Source organism: Schistocerca cancellata, chromosome 2 (genome assembly GCF_023864275.1).
Source record: "Schistocerca cancellata isolate TAMUIC-IGC-003103 chromosome 2, iqSchCanc2.1, whole genome shotgun sequence".
Lineage (NCBI taxonomy): Eukaryota > Metazoa > Arthropoda > Insecta > Orthoptera > Acrididae > Schistocerca > Schistocerca cancellata.
The window spans coordinates 194,643,774-194,668,094 of NC_064627.1; the positions used below are offsets into that span (position 1 = coordinate 194,643,774).

At 37.0% G+C, this 24,321-nt stretch overlaps 1 protein-coding gene across 2 annotated transcripts in view; it reads right to left on the reverse strand.

Annotated features, from left to right (window-relative positions):
* Positions 1 to 6,590: 6,590 nt before the first annotated feature.
* LOC126161514 (zinc finger protein 48) overlaps positions 6,591 to 24,321 on the reverse strand; it is a 75,607-nt gene continuing 57,876 nt past the window's right edge. For both annotated transcript variants that reach the window (XM_049917419.1, XM_049917418.1), the window contains exon 4: positions 6,591 to 9,905. In XM_049917419.1, the coding sequence (XP_049773376.1) occupies positions 8,879 to 9,905 (1,027 nt within the window). In that variant the 3' untranslated portion in view covers positions 6,591 to 8,878. The remainder of the gene's footprint in view (positions 9,906 to 24,321) is intronic.

Genomic DNA, 24,321 nt, shown 5'->3' on the forward strand with positions numbered 1-24,321 from the left:
AATCAAACAAGGTCATTGGTCCCATCGGATGAGGGGAAGGATGGGGAAGCCATCAGATTAGGGAAGGGTGGGAAGAAAATTGCCCGTGCCCTTCTACAGGAACCGTCCCAGCATTTACCTGAAATGATTTCGGGAACTCATGAAAAAAACTAAATCAGGATGGCCAGATGCGGGTTTGAATTAGCATCCTCCCATATGCGAGTCCAATGTGTTAACCATTGCGTCACCTCATCCAGTGACACATTACTGGCTGAAAACACCACAGAAACTTTAAAGTGGCAGTTATAGGCAGGGAGCATTTTACTCCACTTCATTTTGGCTTGTGCATTTTTCATTGTTTTCTTATTTTGAAGTGAGTGAAACAGCCTAATTCTTGTACATTAAGGGGTTTGATGACGACTCGCACAACACCAGAAGGGATCAAGTATCTGTATGACCTTAAGTCAGTTCTTTGACTCCTTTTGCTTGTGTGTGTACATTCCTTGGAGTTAATAAATTGCATTGTTACAATATTATGAGAAGGGAAGCTGCTACTCAACATATAGCGGAGATGCTGACCAACAGATAGGCACAACAAAAAAACTGTCACAAATAAAGCTTTCAGCCAGTGAAGCCTTCATCAAAAATAGATCTCGCACACGCACACATGCACGACTGCAGTTTCGGGTAACTGAAACCACACTTTTGTGGTGTGGTTCAAGTTGCCTGAGACTGCAGTTGTGTGTATGAGTGTGTGTCTGTCGTCTATTTTTGATGGAGACCTTACTGACCGAAAGCTTTATTTGTGACAGTCTTTTTGTTGTGCTTATCTGCGACTCAGCATCTCCACTATCTGGTGAGTAGCAACTTTCCTTTTCATAGTATTGTTACAGTCTATGCTGGATTTTTCTTTGTTTGAAAAGGCATCGTTACACAGTCAAGTCACAAACGACCATCATAGACATGTTCTATGGATAGAGAGAACCGAGAGTGAGCTGTCATCATGGCAAATGTCAAGATCGCCACAAATGTCCTTCCTACAATACCTATATCTCAACTTTTGTCAAAGGTTCCACCCCTATTGCAAGAGTCTTTTTTAATAGATGGCAAGAAGATTTTAGTAGAAGATGCAGGTAATAAATTACTCACAAGTACTTTTAACAGTTTCATCATTCGTGTCAACAAAGTGTATCTTACCATGTTTACACTTTATAAAGAGTTTAGATGCCACATGTCGAGTATGTGCATCTACTGCAATGTTTGGCATCTGTGGAGACAAACAGCACTGACTCTAATGCACTCAAGCAAAACAGTGCTCCTGTACAACTGCCACAATAACATGTTGACACAATACCTTGCAAGGAGAGACAGTTTCCAAGTACTTTTCTGTATCTTCAATTCTTATAAACAATACGCACATTCAACCTTTCAGACTATGGCTGTTTCAATTTCGTTCAAAGCAGACTAGCACTACAAATAGTAGATATTAGTTACAAAAATCGATTACAGAGAAATATAGGCTCATCTGCCCCTCCCTCCTCCACACCCTGAAATCACCCAACTTGGGGAATCTATTACACCATAGAACAGAAAAGAGCCAACAGGGACCTGCTGTCTTAATTCTTTCTTGGAAGATATCACCTTATGTTCAAAATTAGTTAAATCATTCCTATTCATGTTCCCGCAGATCATCATCTCTCTATTTCCATTTACAACTCCTCAAGGCTACTTTCCGCTTCTTAAAACAGGTGCCATAAGCAAATCACAAAATTTCATTATTGCGCAAAACTTACATTATTTTCACAGAATTAAAGTATGTAATGACAGGAACAACCAATTGAAGTTCATCATCTGTTTAATGTAACATAGACAAAATGGTAATGTCGCAATACAAGCTCGCTCGCTCGCTCGCTCTCTCTCTCTCTCTCTCTCTCTCTCTCTCTCTCTCTCTCACACACACACACACACACACACACACACTTTTCCGTACTTTGCACATTACTTGAATGCAAACTGCAGAAGTACTTTCCAATAATTCCACTACAGCAGCCAAGAATGCTGCAGTTTCTCATTATTGGATATGATAAAAGGGGTACACAGAAAGAGCCACACTGGATGAAACAGATATTGTAAGAACAAGACAAATCACACACTAGTTCAAAATTGTATGTATAATATGGCACTGTATCTTCAAAACAAATATGAAATAAGGTTGTCAGCATGTACTTTTACACCATAAACTAATGAAAAATTATGGTCCAAGCTGAGATTCACTTTAAATCTACAGTAAACCGAGCAGTGGTCCTCAGAAAAAGTGATTAGACTGCTTGGTAATCTCTTTCTAGTTTTAATTGTACATTGCACAAAATTAATAAGCGCATCCTATGATTATATGAGGTAGATGCTAGACTTGTTGATTTTAGTCATTAGTATTTTCAGGTATTCAAATTGACAAAAGTTTTGACTAATCAAGAGAATACATACATTTGATTTTCAATTTATGAAAATTTGTTCTTATCATTACTTTTCAGATTTATCTTATTTCAGTTTATTCATGAAATTATGAAAACACAGAGTTGGTAAAAATGTATTGATGTAACACACACACACACACACACACACACACACACACACACACACACACACACACACACACACCTCGAAATGACTGTCGACACCTAATCAATATATTATCTTTACTCTACTTCAACTGCTGATACCTCATGCTACATGAATTACATGTCTTTGTTATGATAGTTGAAAATATACGTTGGGACCAGATTCAAATGTGGACTTTCCGCTTTTCATGCGCAGCTGCTTTATCTTTCAGTTTTTCTAGCATGCCATCTGGCCAGACACAAATTACATTTGTCAGTCCAGAAGGTGCAACTTCGGGGAGTCTAATGATATGTTGATTGTTAACAAAAAGCAGGAAATCCAAGTTCAAGTCTTCGCATAAATATTCATTCATCACAACAGATGAGACATAGATATCGATGTGGTTTCTGTGACAAGTAGCTACTTCAATTTCACATAAATTTTTCATTTCATATTTTCGTGTGTTGGGTGTGCGTGTGTGTGTGTGGGGGGGGGGGGGGGGGGAGAAAGAGATAGATAGAGAGAGAGAGAGAGAGAGAGAGAGAGAGAGAGAGAGAGAGAGAGAGAGAGTTTTCTAGATGCAAGTAACATGGGTCGACGCAAAAATTTAAGTGTTACCTAACACATTCCTATTAAAATCAACAGTAACAATAAAACACTGCAAGTGATTCCATAACAGCCACAGTTTGTCCCTGTTAGGACAGTATTACTAGTAAACCATTTACAAGACATGACTGTGACAGAAATGTTAGTAGATGTTTACGGAATCAAGTTACCAGGAATTTTGCCTTCTAACATACTGTGTTCCTCAGGTTCAAAACTACAAACTCTATGCATCAGCAAGATGAATGTTTAGGGTTCTCAAGCCATTCATTTATAACGGCTTCACCTTATATTTGAAATAAATTAGTCAAGTTATCAAGTTGACATCTGTTTAGTATTAAACATAATTCAAACACACAATTTCCACACAGTGTACCACTTCAAAGGCATATTACTGATGAAAAAACCTGTCACACATTACTGTTAGCTACAGTAAAAGAGAATTTTTAACATTAGCTACCTTTAGTACAATTCATGGGTTCTAAGAAATTAATTATACTCTGGGCATAATAAGAATCATTTTCAATGTCTCAATAAATATGCTTCAAACTTCCTTTAAGAAATTTTACTTAGATCATATACTATGGACAAAATACAAATTAATTTACTTTCTTGAGGTTCAGTATTCACTTTTAATTATGAGTAGGGCCTTTCTTACTGTCCATCTTCAGACAAGTTCCAACATGTGTATCAAAACATGCCCACATTATTGTTTATATAATTTTCCCCTGGTACCCATGTACATTCAAATGGGACAGACAGTAATTGTTAACATAGGAGTTAAACTTGAAACAATTATAATGTGTGTGTATTGTTAAGCACATTTTAATATGTTAGTATTCCACAGATTGGAAAACAATATGCAAACAACTAAAACCAGGGCAAACTAGTATTCAACTGAAAGGTTTCTTAACCACTGGGAGATTAACCAATGTTCCGGCTTTTTCACATTGTAAGTACATGTACAGCTGTTTGTGACTTGACAGGGCAGCTACTAAATCAACCAGCAGTAATGTCATCAAAAAGATTAAGTGTTTTATTTGCAATAATGTAAGAATATAATTTCCAAGTAAAAATATAATTTCCAAGTAAATTATTATGTTGGAGATAAGCCTCTGTAATGAGGAGAAGCTCAAAATAAAAAAAAGTAAGAATAAGTAATTTCGCAAAACAACCAAACAAAATTGTGTGCTTTAATAAGCCACAGGAGAGGCTGAAGGCTTTACTTCAACGAAATTTGTATATGAAGACTAGAGTGACCATCACGAAATTAAGCCACCTCAAGGTTTCACCCGCTGTCTGCAGCCGCAGAATTTAAAAGCTGTTATTCGCCCACCTCACCTCATAGCTTTGTTGCCACATTGCTAGCTGTGCAGCAGGTCAGTATTAGCTGAATGTTATGTTTATCCATTGATACTGTGTGTTCACGTGTGGTTTCAGTCTTCAGTGAAATGGTGCATTGACATGTGTGTAGTAGTGAAAAAAATGCAGAAGCAATGTTGAATGCACTGAAGTTGTTTACTGATCCTGCTAACAGTGAAGAAACTAGAAATAACACAAATTTTGCACAAGTTCATAAAATGACAGAAAACCTTGTGTTATTTTGGAATCAACTCCATGCAAAGAGAAGAGTGTAGTAGCCTTGGAATAGCCTCTAAGTGTGAGCATGTGTTTTGATTCTCCCAGAAAGGGATATAAAAGAAAATGGAAATGTACATTTTTTTAAGATTTTGACAAAAAAAAGTTAGTGTATAGAACTACACTCAGATACCGCAATTGATCAGAGTATCCGACAGCTAGAAAACTGCAGGGTGATCTTGGTGGAAAAATATTATTCTGGCTCAGAGGCCTCCATTGTTTATCTTCTCCACTCAGTTTTTTTTTTTCTGAAAGTGTAAGGTTGGATGAAAATTGTTAATGGAATTTAGAGATACTGCAGCTGCAATAATGAAGTTCTGAGTACAACGTACTTAATGCTTGCTGGAGACAATTGAGTATACTGTGATAAAACTTCCGTTCACAGAATCATACGGAAAAAAGTATTCTGCTCGACTTCAACAGAAGTAGTGGTCTGTAAGTACTTAAAGTTACTTTTCTGTAGTGTGTATCAGCAAACTGGGTGACGATTTGCTGTGGTGAATGGTCAATAAGAGATAAAAATAAAAAATTTTCATATGGTAGGGAATACTCTCGGCATATTAAGGTGAGCTGCCTGAACAAAAATCCTGGCAGCGGCACTCAAGTACTCTTGCACTGTTGCGCACGGAGTCTCTTAAGTCAAACCATACAATAATGATGTTTCCAAGATTACCAAAATTAATTTTATAGTTTTCTTAGGGGAAGTTTCTACTAAGTTCAACAGAACACGAATTCACCAGTGACGACATTTTTCGTTACATGGGTGGAACAGTTTCACACCTATGAATACTTTTATGTTTTTATTATAAAATTTGTACCACATGCATCTCTAATCTTTCAGAATTTCATATATTTTTCAGTTAAAAAATGTCAGTGGTTCCGTCGTATCAAGAGACTGAAGTAAAAAATTATTTTTCTTTTAAATTTCTTATAATTTTAGTGTGTTTTTTCTGTAGCAGCTGGGAAGAATTTTCTTTTATAATCTACTGCATCATGTTCTAGACCAAAAACAGAGATGTCAGTCTTTTTTTTCCAATTTTTACTAATTTCTGAAATTATCTCTAACTGGCAACAGTGAAAGAAAGTGAGATGACCTTGATGTGCCTATTTTCGTGACAGCCACTATACTTCAAATATGTTAAACTGAATAAAAACAGTCATACACTATACAAATTGATATATGTGTGGAAACAGCAGCAGGTTTGATTTAAATATTACACAAGAATACGCCTATAGGTATAAAAGATGAAATAAATAAAACGAAGTTTAACATCCTGCTCTGGTGGATCTAGAAAGATATATTATCTAATACATATTCTGAAGACCTATGATGTCTGCTTGGCTTTATGGCCATAATGGGTAAGCATGAGAGTATGTGCACAACTAACAAGTATTCTGCACCTTTACTTCCATGTGTGGATTAGGGGTACTCAACAAGAAGATTAGCAACAATCTCCAGAAGTTGTTATTAGGAGGGGGCAAAAAAAGCAGACATATGTTTTAGCTATCACAAAATTTGACAGGAAATGATGACTGGCACAGAACATTAGTAACAGGAGCAAAGCAACTGCATTACAGCCTGAAATAAGGTAAATTAACATATATTATCAAAACATTATGATACTTCCAACAATAACAGTAATAGTAACAACAATAACTTACACTACTCCACAAAAAAGCCCAACAAATAGACTGCTGGAAGTCAAATCACTGAATCAAACAATATCATCATCATCATCATCATCATCATCAGACAGACAGACAGACAGACAGAAAGACAGCTGTCAGCTGTACACAGACACTGTCCACCTGAAGCTGAATCGTTAAGTCACTGTCAACTATGATAGGAACACAAAAGGGAGAAACAAATCCTCAGATCCTGCAGTTCTCCAGACATACATACAAATGCCAGTACATTTTACATTTCAAATTACATTTCTTTTGACACAGTGCTTTACAGCCAAGAAAAACTTATTTAAAAAGAGATGATTGTTTTCCACTTCAGTTATATCTTAGGATATACATAGATTCCACCTACAGCACCTCACCTCAGAGGTCAAGAATGCGGTACTGATTTCTTTACTTTACTTGCTGCCTCTTCCCAATGATGAAGGCAGTGAGTATATTTCATATCAGCAACATAAGTTTCAGATGACAGTGACAGAAAAATGCTAGCATAACCTTTCAATGGTAAATCAAATCATGTCGTCAGCCATTACATTTCACAGCAGTGCTCTCAGTAAAGATCTGTGCTTGTTGATTGCTCAGGAAATTTATCTGAAGGCAGTTAAAATTTCTATCATGTTGTTTTAAAGTATGCAATATTGAAAATGTATAGCCTCATATAATTGGATTAGTGTTTACATTACACATGACAATAGAATGAAGCTTTGCATTAGGGATGAAGTTCGAATGTGCTGTAAGAGGAATCATCTGTTAACAAATCAACAACGAAAATTTTACGCCACAGATAGTTAAATAATGATCAATATTTGTCAAGTCCTTGAGGTTGTGGCATATCTGAAGCAGGAAAACGTATAATTCTGCAACTGCAAACAAAAATTGTATGTAAGAAAGCTATTCTTAGCTGCAAATATTAAGAGAAACTAATGTTCAGTTAAGAGAAAACTCTGAAGTGATATGTCTCATAATGATAAAACACACACACAATAGAATGTCACTGCAAAGAAAATTCTGCAGTACACCTGCCATATACCTCATAAAATAATAATTTTTTTACTAAACATAGCCTTCTAAAAAAATTGTAAAGAAAAACAATACCAACATCTTTTCAGTCTTTGTAATTAATCACACTTTTTCAAGTAAGTAACTAAATAACTATGAGTATCTATAATTTTTGACTCAAGTATACAATTTATCTGAGAAGGAACACATTTACACAATAAAGTGTATAAAAAAGACAACACAATAAAACATTCAAATAGAGATAAAGATAACTAATATCCACAACACAATAAAATTAAATACATAAAACTGCACATTACAGGAACAAGCACCAGAGTGAGGAAGACTGTTACATGCACTGGAAAAAACCATTTCCAAGTAGCAACACATCATCGTACACACAATTTAATAGAAATAAATTAGGAAAGAAGTTATTCACAGATGTTAGTCCTTATTCTGATCAAAGTCTTCTGCAGTTTCATTGAACAACAGAAGTATAATTGCTGGTCTACTGAAAAATAGTACGTGTTGTAATAGTACATTCACACACTTTACAACTTACCATGGAGTCAATTATGTTCCCAATGCTGTTACGTATCCAATTCAAAGCTTTCATCCATTACATTGTTTAAATCAAATTTTACCCTGTGTTGGTACAACATCTGTATAAAGGATAATTTGTTAACAAATCTGTAACCAACATACTATTGTCCAGGTTTTGATCAATGACAAAGATTCAGAGATTACTAAACCATATTGATTGTCTTATTGAAACCAGTTTTCAAACTTGATAGAGGAAAGATTTTTGTAAGGTGTACTCATCGCGTTGATATGTATTACATTACGGAAATACTCTTGTTCTCAGGGCCTTACTATTACACCAACTATAAAATTAGGTGTATCAACACTTTTTCAAAACTTAAAATTCAAAGATTTTCATAGCCAACTAGTTTCTAAAAGACACCAACATGCAACCATGCTGCAACTTTAACTACAATGTAATTATAAAAAAGATATATGTAACCACATCACAGCAAATGCCACTCAAAAAAACTGAAGCAATTAATCAATTCAGGAGATTGTAGGAACAATGACCGGATAACTAGTATAAAAATAAGATAGCTCAAAAAGTCTTATCATAAAAACCTGTCAATCATTTAGCCAACTGAATTTCCTGCAACATAATTAGGGCCACGACAATTACCCACAGCACACAGAAAATGCTATAAAACAACTATGACTTATTAGTATACATTCCACATGACATAAAAAATAGTGTCCTTCATAAAAAGACAGTACACATTGCACTAAATATCTGCAAACAATACAAAATTTTCCATTGTAAAAATAGTATGTAATTACATATATTTAACGTTCAAGTGCACAGACCAGATCCATCCACAAGATTACTCTTGCCAAGCATGTCAAATTCTGGTGGCTTCCCTTCAACAAAATGAGTACGCACATGGAACATAAAATCAGTCTTATTCGTGAAGTCTTGGCGACATACTAAGCAAAAATGCCTTTCTGGTGCACTAGCACCATATGGTTGCACATGGTGTGGTACATGAGGGGAAAAATAAGGAGCTGGTGGTGCAGGCACTGATGTGGGGACTACAACACTACTGCTACACGGATTTCCATTGCTAAGATGCTGTTGTGGATGATGCATGTTACTAATCATTTTGTCATCTAGATGACTTTTTGCATGTGCCATCCAATCATCTCGAGTTGAGAACATACGACCACAAAGTTCACAGCTCCAACTAATGTTCTGCTGTTGTGGTGGAGGTAGAGGAAGACCTCTAGGTATATCATCATCTTCACATTTCACTGATAATGATTTCTTATCTGTAACAAGTGACTGTTGTGGTGACTGTTGCTGCTGAGGTTGCTGGTGTGGTGGGGGCTGAGGCTGTGGTTGCTGCTGCGACTGTGATGGCTGCTGTTGTTGTTGCTGCTGCTGCTGCTGGTGCTGTTGTTGCATCAACATACCATTCTTGTCAGGTACTATTGAACGTTTGCCTAAAGGAGCTATGTTGGTTGGTGTTCTATGTTTCATTTTGTTCATATGAATCACTAGTTTATCACGGCGAGCAAATGCCTTATTACACACTTCACAAATATATGGTTTCTCACCGGTATGGATGCGCATATGAATAACTAATTTGTCCTTACGAGCTAATCCCTTACCACAGACTGTACAGGCAAAGCTCTTACTGGAAGAACTGTTAGCACCATCACCTTTTGAAGCTCCTTTGCTTCGGTTAGTTGTGGAGGGAGATACTTTCCTTTGAGGACCATAACTACCATTATTGACACTATTTGCTACTTCCCCATAGTGCTGTTCTGGTACATGTAGCATTCCAGTACGGCCCAAACTGTTAGTGTAATCAGGTGACCTAGAAACATACATCATCATTTATCCTCAATGAACAATTACAATTTGTCAGTGATGTGTGTAAGAATAGATTCAGCAATATAACGACATGCAGCAGAATTTTGTGCCTGTAAATTTATAACTACTAAAGATGCATTAAAATCAGTTTTCTTTTTGTAACTGAAAAATTAATCTTTATTTTAATTATGTTTCACATAATCTGACTGCAATATTCTATCTAATCATTTCACAAAATCATGTATATGAAGCTCACTGCCTAAAAAAGACCTGTACTCACCAAGTTAGCAGTAATGACCTGCTGACGCATTACAAAATGTTAAGAGTAGACAAAAGTGTACAACTGTTAGTACACTGACTGAATCAAACCAAAATCATTAGATAACTTTTTCACATCAGTAAGTTATTTGGCCACTAATTTATTATCCATTCAGACAGTGGGGTACGGACATCTAATGCCAAAATATTAGTGTTGTGCAATGTTCATAAACGAAAAAGCAATGTTAATAAATGAAAGAAGGTCTCAACTCGGGAAGACAGATTGAACTTTCTAGAGAATATATATATATATATATATATATATATGGTTATAATAGAAGGAAACATTCCACGAAGGAAAAATATACCTAAAAACAAAGATGATGTGACTTACCAAATGAAAGTGCTGGCAGGTCGACAGACACACAAACGAACACAAACATACACACAAAATTCAAGCTTTCGCAACAAACTGTTGGCTCATCAGGAAAGAGGGAAGGAGAGGGAAAGACGAAAGGATGTGGGTTTTAAGGGAGAGGGTAAGGAGTCATTCCAGTCCCGGGAGCGGAAAGACTTACCTTAGGGGGAAAAAAGGACGGGTATACGCTCGCGCGCGTGCGCACACGCGCGCACACACACACACACACACACACACACACACACACACACACACACACACATATATATATCCATCCACGGGATGTGTGTGTGTGTGTGTGTGTGTGTGTGTGTGTGTGTGTGTGTGTGTGTGTGTGTGTGTGTGTGCGCGCGCGCGAGCGTATACCCGTCCTTTTTTCCCCCTAAGGTAAGTCTTTCCGCTCCCGGGACTGGAATGACTCCTTACCCTCTCCCTTAAAACCCACATCCTTTCGTCTTTCCCTCTCCTTCCCTCTTTCCTGATGAGCCAACTGTTTGTTGCGAAAGCTTGAATTTTGTGTGTATGTTTGTGTTCGTCTGTGTGTCTGTCGACCTGCCAGCACTTTCATTTGGTAAGTCACATCATCTTTGTTTTTAGGTGTATATATATATATATATATATATATATATATATATATATATATACACCTAAAAACAATATATGACTGAGTATTTTTAAGTTTTACAAGTATAGTGAAAAGCTGTAGAAATTAATTCTATGACAATGGCTCCTCCGAATGTCACATGATTTCTAAATCCAAGATAGTGGTATTCTAATTGCGTAAATGGTATCCTAATATCCTGAGACCAAAAACAATGAACATAAAATATAAAAAACTACCAGCTCCTAATATTATATTGTGATCAACTACACTGCATTAATACTGCAAACATATTAATGGAATAAAAAACCCAAATGGCAAAATCCACACAATCTATTTCACCTAAAGAAACTCTATCTAACATGGGAGGAGGGCAGGTGAGGAGGGGATGGGGGGTAGGGAATGTACAAAAAGTAAAGTACACAGCATGTAAATCAATTACTTAATCTAATACAAAATGATAAACCAACGTCTTTTTGCTCAAACAAAAAGATTTATCCGCACATTAAGTGTTTCCATCATTGTCATCCCCTAGATTCTCACATTGTTCTTGTACCTCTAAACACAGAAACAACACTGTGTCCACTCTGCTTCCGTGTAATTATGTGTATCATATTTATAGTACAACCTGCACACAGGATATGTACTGTGGACACGAAATTTAGCATTTCTTCCCCATTTTTTCTCTGTGGTTGTTTTAGAAGACAGGCCATGTTCAGAATCAGCACTGCATGGTATGGTATGAATTTTTGTATACTGTCACTTCCTGTGAGTGTTCCTCATTGGGAATTGTTCGCTTACAGGAATGGGCAGTATTTCCTCTTCCTCTGAGGACTGATTAACATCAGAAACTGGTTTATTGGAGACTGAAGACAGTGCTAGGACCTCCAACGGAATTGCACCTCTGTTAAAATGGTGCATCTTCTTGAACCCAGTTTTAATTATCTGAGGACAGAGGGATTTCTCATAGCATGCGTTGATGAGTGCATGAAAATCATACCTGCTTGGTGCCTTTTCAGGATTCCTCCTCACATGTTAATCGAGTTCAACTTTCCTGGAACATTTTAATGAATGCAGATATTGATATCTACCGGTTGCAGTAGATGAGTCATACGTGATGTAAAGATAAGTAATATGATGTCACTTTTTCAGTGCTTCCAGAGACAAATGCAGACCATGAGACACCATTAACAGAACAGGTCTAGCAGGGGAGGTGTTCTGATAACATGTTGCATCCATTTCACAAAAATGTCATCGATTATTCAACCTCCTGGAGTAACTAGTACAATGGCATCACAGTGGGCATGAACTTCTACCCAATTCTGGGAATTCCTCAAACTGTGGATTGTTTTCACAAACGTTAACATCTACAAAAACAAAATTTTCTGAAAACACATTTTATTTAATTTCTTTAACTGTATAAACTGCTGATGTCTCATGAAATTATATTTCAAAAATGATCTCTTCATACATAAAGCAACAGTGCAAAAACATTTCTACTGTTTTTCAGTTGCAAATAAAATTTAGAACTGAACATGTATAGATTAATTATTTTATAGCAGTAATGAATGGACAATAACTTAAGGAAACAATTTATTAGGGAACTGTAGCTGCACTTTCGGCTCAAAAGAGAACATTCAAATGACGACAGTCAAAGGTCAGTAGAAATTTGTCTTCTGTAAAAATATCAATTCCTGAAGCGTACACCAACTATCTCCGTCATACCTTAACAAAAGATCTTGCCAAGAGCCAGAGAAAATTCTTGTCCCACATTAACTCGCTAAGTGGGTCTAAGGCTTCTATCCAGTCACTTGTTGACCAGTCTGGTGTGCCAGTAAAAGACAGCAAAAGGAAAGCTGAAGTTTAATTTCACATCTAAGAAACCATTAACAAAGGAGAATTGTATGAATATACCACTATCTGGTCATCACACACATAATCCCTTACGGAGGACACAGTAATGAGTATCCCTGGCGTACAGAAACAACTGAACTAAGCTGCCATGTTTTGATGGAATTCCAATTAGATTTTTCACCATCTATTGCGAATATCTCACCCAGTGCAAAGTCACAAGCGACTCGAGGAAAGTGCAGGGACTCCTGTATACAAGAAGGAAAAAGACTGGACACGCAAAATTACAGACCAATATCCTTGTCATCAGTCTGCTGCAGAATTCTTGAATATATTCTTAGTTCCAATACAATACATTTCCTTGAGACGGAAAAGCTTCTGTCCACATATCAGCACAATTTCAGAAAGCATTGCTTGTGCGAAGCCCAGCTGGCTCTTTTCTCACACGATATAATCTGACAATATTATGGAAAGGATAGCTGCTACTTACCATGCAGCGGAGATGCTGAGTCGCAGATAGGCACAACAATAAGACTGTCAAAAATAAATAGGTTCTGCGGCTGTGTAGGCAGTAGATTCCTCGACTTGTGCTATAGGGTGGTGCGGTTTTGGGTTCCGCCTAACATCTCATAGGCCAACTACACATAGGAGGTGGCTAAATGGATAGCGGGGGCTGTATGGAATGGATAAGGTCATATTTTAGGTCAGGGGTCTCGAGGAATTACAGGAAGTACTACAGACCCAGAGAACGTAGGACGAGAGTAGCCACTGAAAGGATCAGTACTGTAGTTGTAAACTGTCGTAGCTATTGGGAAAGAACCAGAGCTCCAAACATTCATAGAGAGCACTGGAGCTCGAACTGCCAAACTTACCAAGAGCTAAAGCCATAAACAAGGTCCGCCAAAATTTTTACGAAGACCTGACAATGTTCAGGAAGGATACATTTAGTTTACTTGTAGAAAAATTGAAGTACCTAGGTAGTTCCTATGAGTTATTAAGGGTAGAGGTGACCACAAGGTCATTATAGTGACACTGCACACTGTAAGATCCAAATTTTCCCAAAATAAATGTAAAATATATCTACTTAAAAAAGCAAATAAAAATTCCATTTTCACCTTCCATTCAAAGAAATAGCGTTGGTGACACTGTTGTAGGAAGAAAAAAGAAGCATGCCAAATTCAAGATGATTTAATAGCTCCCACAACGAAACACAGTCTCAATATCTGGTAACAAATCAAAAGAGATTCTAGTCATATGGTAAGAACACCAGCAGTAAGACACAATCAATGCCTTCACTGCAAAATACCAATTGTGATATTACTGATGCCAGTGCCACTAAAGCAGCATTACTAAAAAGGTAAATCGATTTCTGATCCAAATTATACACCAATTACACATCTTTCGGAGTATGCTGACAGCAGCTCCACACTTAGAAATCATATACAACTGCTCACTCCACAAAAGATCTGTACCTAAAAGCTGGGAAGTTGCACAGGTCACATCACTAGTCGAGAAAGTAATTTAGAGTAATCCACTGAATTACAGAGCCATAACACTGAGGTCCATCCGTAGTAGGATTTTGGAATATATACTGTGTTCGAAAATTGTGCATTACCTTGGAGAAAACCGTCTACAGACATAGTCAGCACAGATTCAGAAAATATCTGTTCTTGTGAAACACAATTAGCTCTTTATTCACAAGAAGTAGTTAGTGCTATTGACAGGGGATCTCAAACTGAGTTCATACTCGTACATCAAAACCAACTGCAAAATGACTGACACGGTATCTGTGTGGTCCAAAAAGTGGCAATTGTCTCTGAATAAGGAAAAGTGTGGGGTCATACACATGAGTACTATGAGGAAACTATTAAATTTCGGTTACACGATAAATACACACATCTAAAGGCTGTTAATTCAACTAAATCTTAGGACTACAATTATGAACAACTTGAACTAGCCTATATCAATAACACAAATAATGTTACGGGTAAGGCAAACCAAAGATTGCATTATATTGGCAGAACACTCAAAAAATTCAACAAGTCCACAATGAGGACTGTCTACACAACATCTGTCTGTACTCTGATAGTGTATTGCTGTGTAGTATGGGATCCTTGCCAGATAGGATTGACAGAGAACATTGAATAAATCCAAAGAAGGGCAGCTCATTCTGTATAACCGCAAAATAGGGGTGAGAGTGTCACGGATGTGACAAGCAAGTTGGGATGGCAATCTTTAAAATAAAGGTGTTTTTCATTACTGTGACTCCTTTTCATAAAATTTCAATCAACTTTCTTCACTAAATGCAAAAATATTTTATTAAAACCAGCCTACTAGGTGGTTGTAATAAAACTGGCCGTGTTCCGAGTGCTGCAGCGTGGGCTGTATACATTGCAGGACACTGAATCATCGTAGGTACGTTCATTAATCAACGTGCTCGCGGAGTATGCTGAAAAAATTATGGTTCCACTTTCACACCCAGGTGAAAATATGATGCTGTAAGCAGTCAGAATTTGGTGTGGGTGCAGGAAAAGGGGGGAATGATCAAACACGTGACAACGGTAATGCTGGCACATTTATTGGATATGGTCTAAATTACCTTCAGATAAGGTTACTGCATGTCCAGATACATCCCTAATAGACAATATCTTTCACATATTCCCACAACCAGAAGTAACATGGATTTAGGTTTGGAGATCTGGAAGGCCACACATCTTGAAATTGCCTAGAGGTGATTCAGACATTAGCAAAGACTTCTCAAAGCAAATATTTCACTTGGCAAGTGACATGTGGTGTCCCCCACGCTACATGAAAATAGTGGTGTGGGCATAGATGTGTTCTTACGAAACTGAAATCATGTGTTGCACAAGGAGGTCCTTGTAATGCGCAGATTTCACTGTAAACCAAAGAAGCCCGTGAAGTATCCTCTCGAAGAAAAATGGACCAGAATGAAGCAGCTTGTGAAACCACATCACACACTTACATAAGCTGAGTGCAGTGGATGTTCCTGCACAATATATAGCGAGGCAGAACCCCATATGCAACAGTTCTGTGCATTCACAGCACTGTGGAGAGTAAAATGTGCTTCACCGGTCCAAAGAATATTGCCTGGCTGCATGTCCTCCACTTCCAAGCATGCCAAAAAACAAAGGGCAAAGTCATGGTGTTGTAGCCATCTTGGCGCTTCATTTGGTGCACATTCCAAATCTTGTTGAGATAACAGTGTAAAATGCATCACAAAATCTTTTGAACAGTTGACTAGGGTAGACACACGGCTCAAGCACTTCCTGCAGCAGCTCAAGCACTTCCTGCTGAATTTGAGATGTGCTGCACTATCAGCTACAGCATTTCCACCAATAGCTGCCAAAGGAATGGGCCGTCTTCCTGTCCCTGCTGCACCACCTAATTGTGGTTTCTTCCAATTTATTCATCATACTCTTTAGCCCATTTAATGACATGGGCCTCTTTGCAACTGTATCTGTTGGTGGCATTCCTGAAATGTAGTTATGCTGTTGCTGCCATTTTGATGAAACAACTTTACCAGCAGGGCATTGTCTTTCTTCTCAGCAGCCCTTATGTTTCGTAAAATTTTCAACCCTCTTAACCTTTACTCCAACAGTCACTTCACAAAAGCAGTCAACATGTGTTGACAAGCAACAAACAGCATATGAAGTCAAAACATGAGACATTACACATTACGACTGCTTACAGCACCATATCTTCACCTGATGGCGGGAAGTTGAACTATTACTTTTTCAGCATATTCCGCAGATGCACAAGTAATGAACATACCTATGATGTTTCAGCATCCTGCAATGTATACAGCCTGCACCGCAGAGCTCATAAAACTATCAGTTTAGTTATAACCACCTGATGCTTAGGAAGAAATGATCGTCATAATAAAATAACGGAAATGAGTGTTCATTTTTCCACACATGCTGTTCAATGAACATTCCATCAGATACTTTTTTTTTTTTCATGGAAGATGGCGGTGATTGAGAAGTTTAGTGAATTTGTGCCTCCAGCTATTTCGAATTTTCAAATGTTATCTGGCATCAATAGCAAGATGATCAACAAAAGTGCTTCGCAAAGTTTCAAGTCTAGTGCCATGCAAAAAACTTGCAGTGAAAAATCATCCAGATCAAAATGTAAGTGTGTAACATGTGAAGTCTATCCTGACAAAGCAAAACTAGTTGAAACTATCAATTCGTTGAAAGAAATTGTGCGCACATCCTTGGCAGAAAACAATGTGTTAGCTAATAGACTCAAATGTCTTGAAAATGATCATAGAAAACTAACAACCGCCGAGCGGTGCGTAAGTGAGTTTGACAGAAATAAAGTGTACACAGTGACCGAAGATTCTGTTGCCATTTCAAGTTTTCCAACACATTCTGGGTGTACCGGTAACGCTAATCATAGCACAATCATTTCGTCGTCTTTAGTAATAAATTCTCATGCTGTGCTCCAAAAAACGGTAGGCCTATCTACAAAAAATCAAATCGTGCACCATCTGAAAGAAAAGCCTGTTATTAAGCAAAATGTGGAACCTCGCCAGCCAAAACTGTCACTCATAAACAGAAGCAAGGTAAATTCAACATTCAAGATGACAGTTAATTTAACTAACACCACAAATGCAGCAAGAAGAATAAACGTATGTTTAATGGGTGATAGTCATCTTAGAGGCCCTGCACACGAAATAAAAAGCGTAAACAGTAAAGTAAATGCTTCAGGTTTTATTAAACCTGGCGCTTGTCTTGACCAAGTGCTTTCAACTGTAAACAATATCTCTCAAAAGACAATGAAGGAAGACTTCATTCTCGTGTGTAAACAGGGCAGTAGCATATACAAACAGTCAATATGCAGAAATTTGCAACTGTTACGCAAATGTACAAATGGTTAACGTGCAACATTTTAGTAGAGATCTTTACACCACTCACGGCCTTCACCTAAATCGGTGTGGAAAAAGTCACTTAGCGTCCATTATTTATGAAATCATCTTAAATGCTAGGAACAACGTATACTCAAAACACACACATTCGAAGAATGAGTGCTCCACAACACAAGAAGACTGCAGGAATGGGTATAGACAGACGACATTGGACAAATGGCTGCTGAAAACATCAGGTAAAGCTGATTCTTCCCAGGCTCCCAGTACATGGAAACAGACCAACTTGAATAAATGGATAGTGAAAAATACCAAACCCACTCTGTCAACTGATATTTCTTTTTTAGGGATAAATGTATAAGTGGTTCTGGTAGGGTGACACGTCCATCAAGTGTTCAACAACCCAAACTCACTTTCAAATTAATTCAGCAGAACTTTCAAAGTCTTGGCAATAAGCACAACGAGTTGGATACCATTGCAGCAATTGATAACCATGACGTTTTAGTTATAAGTGAACACTGGTACACAGATGAGCTAATTAGTGTATGTAAGCCACTTTCCATGAACTTCTGCTCTGCCTTCAGTAGAAAAGAGAAACGTGGTGGTGGGGTAGCTATTTTTGCAGCCAGAGGTAGTAATTATAGAGTAACAGATGTAAGTACTTTCAGCACTGAGGGTGTAATAGAACTAGCAGCAATTAATTATAAGTGGGGGAAAGAGAACTTAATTATTATAGGCCTGTACATGACAATGTTAAAGATTTCAACAGTTTGCTAAAAAGCTTACAATGGGGTGAAAAAAACAGCATTACTTTCAGTGAATTTTCATCAGATTTTTATTATTGCTTCAATGTCTCATGTCCAGAAATGTTGCCTAGATAGTTTCTTTGATGTTCTTAATGACCTTCTTGTTGACATTGACAGTAAACACTGCAATAAATATGGCTGGGTTAACATAATACTAACTGGAGATCACTGACTTGCTGTCCAATGGCTCTGTATCTAAAAAACTAATGCTAATACTAGCTCAATTCAACTTAATATTTCTAATAAACGAGCCCACTAGAGAGGTGAATAGTGTAAAATCATGCATTGACAACATTATAACTAACATGTCCCACTTTACATGCAGTGCATCAGTTCTGAAGCTTGCCATTTCTGACCACCACACAGTACAGGTATTGATAGAAGCTGAAAATCTTCATGTCAATAGAGAAGAGAAACAATATGTGACAAAAAGAATGACCAATGATGACAATGTTAAAGATTTCAACAGTTTGCTAAAAAGCTTACAATGGGGTGAAAAAAACAGCATTACTTTCAGTGAATTTTCATCAGATTTTTATTATTGCTTCAATGTCTCATGTCCAGAAATGACCTTTACAGTAAATGAATAAAGTAATAAATAGCTTTAGGGATTGTAAGGACAGATCAACAAGTGAATTTACTATAAACTATAAAAAGCATATCATGAAATGTCAATGTCAGATTGCAACTGTTTTTAATGAGTACTTTTCTTCTGTTGGAAAATCTGTCAATGACCATTTTAAGAATCTTCAGCATAGATACAGGGGCATTCCAATCAAACAAAGCATATACTTGGCCCCAACCAATAACAAGGAAGTCAAAAACATAGTAATGCCATTAAAAATACAAAATCAACAGGCTAGGATGGATTGTCTACACTGAAAAGATGCATAGACAACATATCAGATGCCATGGCCACAGCAGTAAATGATGTAATTGCATCAGGCTGTTTCCCAGATAGTCTAAAGACAGCACAAGTAACCCCGATTCACAAGAAAGGTGATAAATCTAAAATTGAAAACTACCATCCCATCTCAATCTTACCTGCATTTTCTAAGGTAGTTGAGAAAGTTATTTATACTAGACTAATGACATTCCTGAGTCAACACAATTTAATATTTGAAATTTATGAAAAACAAGTCAACATCAGTAGCAGCAGCACAATTAATAGACAAAATAATAACGGCCATAGAGAACAAGGAGTATGTAACTGGAGTGTTCCTTGATCTAGAAAAAGCTTTTGATTGTGTCAACATCACCATATTACGTGACAAGCTGTGGAACCTGGGTATCAGGGGAACTGGCTAAGAGCTAATAAAATCGTATATGAGCAATAGAAAACAATTTGTCTTGCTTAAAACAAACAGTGGGTCTTACAAATCTAAAATTACAGACATCAAATATGGAGTGCCTCAAGGTTCTGTCTTGGGACCCCTTCTTTTCTTGATATATGTTAATGATATACAGTATTGTTCTCCTAACTGTACAAAAATATTGTATGCAGATGACACATAAATGGTGTGTAAACACAAAGACTATGAGAGTCTGGAGGTACAGTGCAACAGTGTAACTAATGAAATAGTCAAGTATTTTAATGAAAGCCATCTAAATGTAAGTGCTTCAAAGACTGCAATGATGGAATTTAAGACAAGGAAACAAATAGAATTTGACATGAAATTATCCACAGGAAATGCCATTGTAAAAAAGGAAAAATGGACAAAGTTCTTGGGAATTACAATCCAGGACAGCCTCAAATGGGACATGCATATTGATTCCTTAGCATGTAAGCTGTCGAAGAATGTGTTTGCTATAAATATGATTAGCAAATATTGTAAGGACATGGGTGTACTAAAAACTGCTTATCATGCCCTATTCTCATCAAACTTAAACTACGCTGTAGAAATATGGAGTGCAACAACTCAAGCCAACCTAAGTACATTATTAATACTACAGAAAAAAGTTATCAGAATTATTTGTGGTGCCAAACCTCGAGAATCATGTCGGAATCTGTTCCCAAAATTAGGTGTGCTTACCATTATAGGTGTGTACATATTGAAAGTTATATTGCTTGTGAAAACAATAAATCCAAATTTCAACTGTGACCTGCACCAATATGATACAAGGCAAAAGTTCAGATACCATGTAAATAGCCACAGAACAGCTTTATATGAAAAAAATGCACTTCATGCTGGGCTGAAGCTAGCCAATGCCCTACCAAAAAATCTCACAACCCTTCTTACTAACAAATTAAAAGATCAACTAAAAAGAATTCTAATTAAAACCCTTTATATTCCCTAGACGAGTATCACATCTGTATGAAAAGTGTTTTAAGTAACCTACAACTAATATAATGTTGATAAAAACAATATTTGTAATATCGTGATTGTATACTACCAGACGTAAAATCCATCAAAATGTAAAATTTATTAATACAAACAAATCTTTAGTTTGTAATTTATAAACTGACATATTCAGAAGAATAATCTGTATGATGTCCTGAAACTGTATTATTTCTAGGGATTGTATTTGATTATTCAATGTTGAATAAATATTATTATTATTATATTATTATTATTATTAGTCATGTAAATGTGTAGACATAGAATTTATCCTTATGGTTGTCACATGCAGCAGAAAAAGCACTACACATGACAGAGCTCCTTTCAATTTGTTTGGAGTCTGCATCAGTTACGTAAAAGAACTGGTCTTCTAGCAGGAGCATATTGTATATCTCCACAGCAACTCAATGCGATCAACTCAGGTCAATTTCAGAGTATAATGTCACAAGAAAAAACTATGTACTTGACACGAGTTCTAGAAAGTGTTTTGTGACAGTGTATTTGTTAACATCGAGTATAGATTTAAGTGTCAGGAAGTCGTTTCTAAAGTATTTGTATGGAGCGTAGCCATGTATGGAAGTGAAACATGGACGATAAATAGTTTAGACAAGAAGAGAATAGAAGCTTTCGAAATGTGGTGCTACAGAAAAATGCTGAAGATTAGATGGGTAGATCACATAACTAATGAGGAGGTGTTGAATAGGATTGGGGAGAAGAGAAGTTTGTGGCACAACTTGACTAGAAGAAGGGATCGGTTGGTAGGACATGTTCTGGAGGGTAGCGTGGAGGGGAAAGATCGTAGAGGGAGACCAAGAGATGAATACACTAAACAGATTCAGAAGGATGTAGGTTGCAGTAGGTACTGGGAGATGAAGAAGCTTGCACAGGATAGAGTAGCATGGAGAGCTGCATCAAACCAGTCTCAGGACTGAAGACCACAGTAACAACAACATGAATAACTATTCCAAAACTCCTCTGGTAGTGATCAATATGAATATATACCACCACACACTGACTGAAATTCAGTTTGAAATATTATATATGGTTACAGCATGTCACAATTCACACTCACTGTGCTCAATGAGATTGCTATGCAGTAAAGGTCTTGACCTCCAATACAGTACGAAAGTGTAAGCCATTCATGTGGTGTGTTGTCATGAAAACTTTAGTGTGCCCAATTAAATTGCATTATTTATCAGTCTGAGACTCTTACTTTGCCTGAATCGTAGAAGAGAGAGACGATTCAGAACAAAACTATACGATTCATCATGAGATTGTTTGTTTAATGAGACAGTTTCACAAAAATGCTTAACAAAATTTTGTGGAAGGTGGTATGAGAAAACACTGAGCACCACAGAAAGGCAGACAAACTAATTTAACAAGGTTAGTGCCCAAGACTGATGAGCAATATTTAAGAATCATTGAAAACGTGTTTCGTGACTCACGTCTTTCATGGATGAATTAAATTTCTTTAATATTCTTGTAATTAGTCCCAGTCAGGCGCCGCCTGCTCTTCCTACAACTTGTTTTATGCAATCATTCCACTCTGCTCACTTTGGATGAATACCCCTAGAAATTTTATGTGGTTCTTATTGTTTACTTATTACCAACAACAGAATCAAACAGTAATTGATCTCTTCACTTAGTAAGTGCAATTTCAAGGTAATAATCCTGAACTGTATACTTCAGTCATATATTTCCAGCAGGTATTTGTTCCAGAACACATATCCTTAACAGTTCTTAAAATCTGAAAGAGAAGGTGGAACACTTGGGGGAAAAAAAGAATGCTTCAGCGACACATTTGATGAATGAAAAATCTTTGTTTCTGATCTGATTTCCGTAAAAAGTAAGGGTATCAAGTTGGTAATGGTCTTCTTTCACAGTATTCCTGGTAGTAGACCTGGCAACTTTTATAGTAAATGAAACCAATTAATTTTATTTACACATCATGGCAAATCTTCAAAAAACAGTGAATTCTTTGTAATCAAAGCAAAAAGATATGATCTGACAAATTCTGTTCCAACTATACTCATGGCTCAGGTGGAAAGCAAGTGACAACAGTCACTTACTTTTATGGATATACGTATTTTTGTGCCCTCAACTTCACTACAGGATTATGTTCTAATTGCATTTTGCATTACCGATTAGGGTGCTCTGGTTCACTTACAACTATGAAGACTGTTAATTATAAATTGGGATAAACATTGGTTAAGTCCTTATGCACACCATAGTGAATTTTATTCACATTAAAAGCTTTTTCCTGACAAAAGCTTACTGTGGTCTTAACAATTTATTGTATCTGAAGTGAGTAGGTTCTTATGTCAGCCACTGTTATTCAAGGCCAGAGATAGTTGTCTCCGCAGTCATGGAACCACAGCATGCAATACTCATGGTAAAAAAGCTCTTGCGGTGTCAGCACCTGTTGCATTGCATGCCGATATTGGTAACAACTCACATGATGAATAATGGAAACTGAATACAGTGAATCTTGATTCAATTGCCGGTAGAAAATCAGAAAGCTTGCTGAACATTTTTTATGGTTCATATGTAAGGTTAGAGTATTTTGTGGTATTAGGTTAGAATTTAATGAGAATGTTACAATTTTTGGCATTATCGGAAAAAAGACATAGAAGTAGGTTATTGCAACGACAAATGTACAATCAGGCTACATTAAGATCAGTTTATAATGACAATCTAATTGTAGCCAATTAGAAGCAAACTAACATATTCTGACTTAACCTACACATCAAGTTATGCTACACAGCAGTCTGTCAGCATATCTACCGTAGTTCCCTTCCATCCACATATATTGGTTTCACCAACTCTCAATCAAACTTTCACAATCCAACCTAACACAGGTTCAAATGGCTCTCAGCACTATGGGACTTAACTGCTGACGTCATCAGTCCCCTAGAACTTAGAACTACTTAAACCTAACGAATCTAAGGACATCACACACATCCATGCCCGAGGCAGGATTTGAACCTGCGACCATAGCGGCCGCGCGGTTCCAGACTGTAGCTGGCCCCAACACAGGCCTCGGGCTATGCTACAGGGCAACCAATCCATCAGTTTATGTAATTTTTTTCATTCAGCAAATAAAAACAAAAACCAGTAACCAAACTTAAAATTCAAAATAACCAGATCAGTAAAAGTTATCCTGGCACTCTCCAGAAAGTAACAACTCATACCTTCTGATTCAATGATTTTCACTGGCTCCCATATATCTCTCGATAGGCTACAACCAACATCTATGAACTGC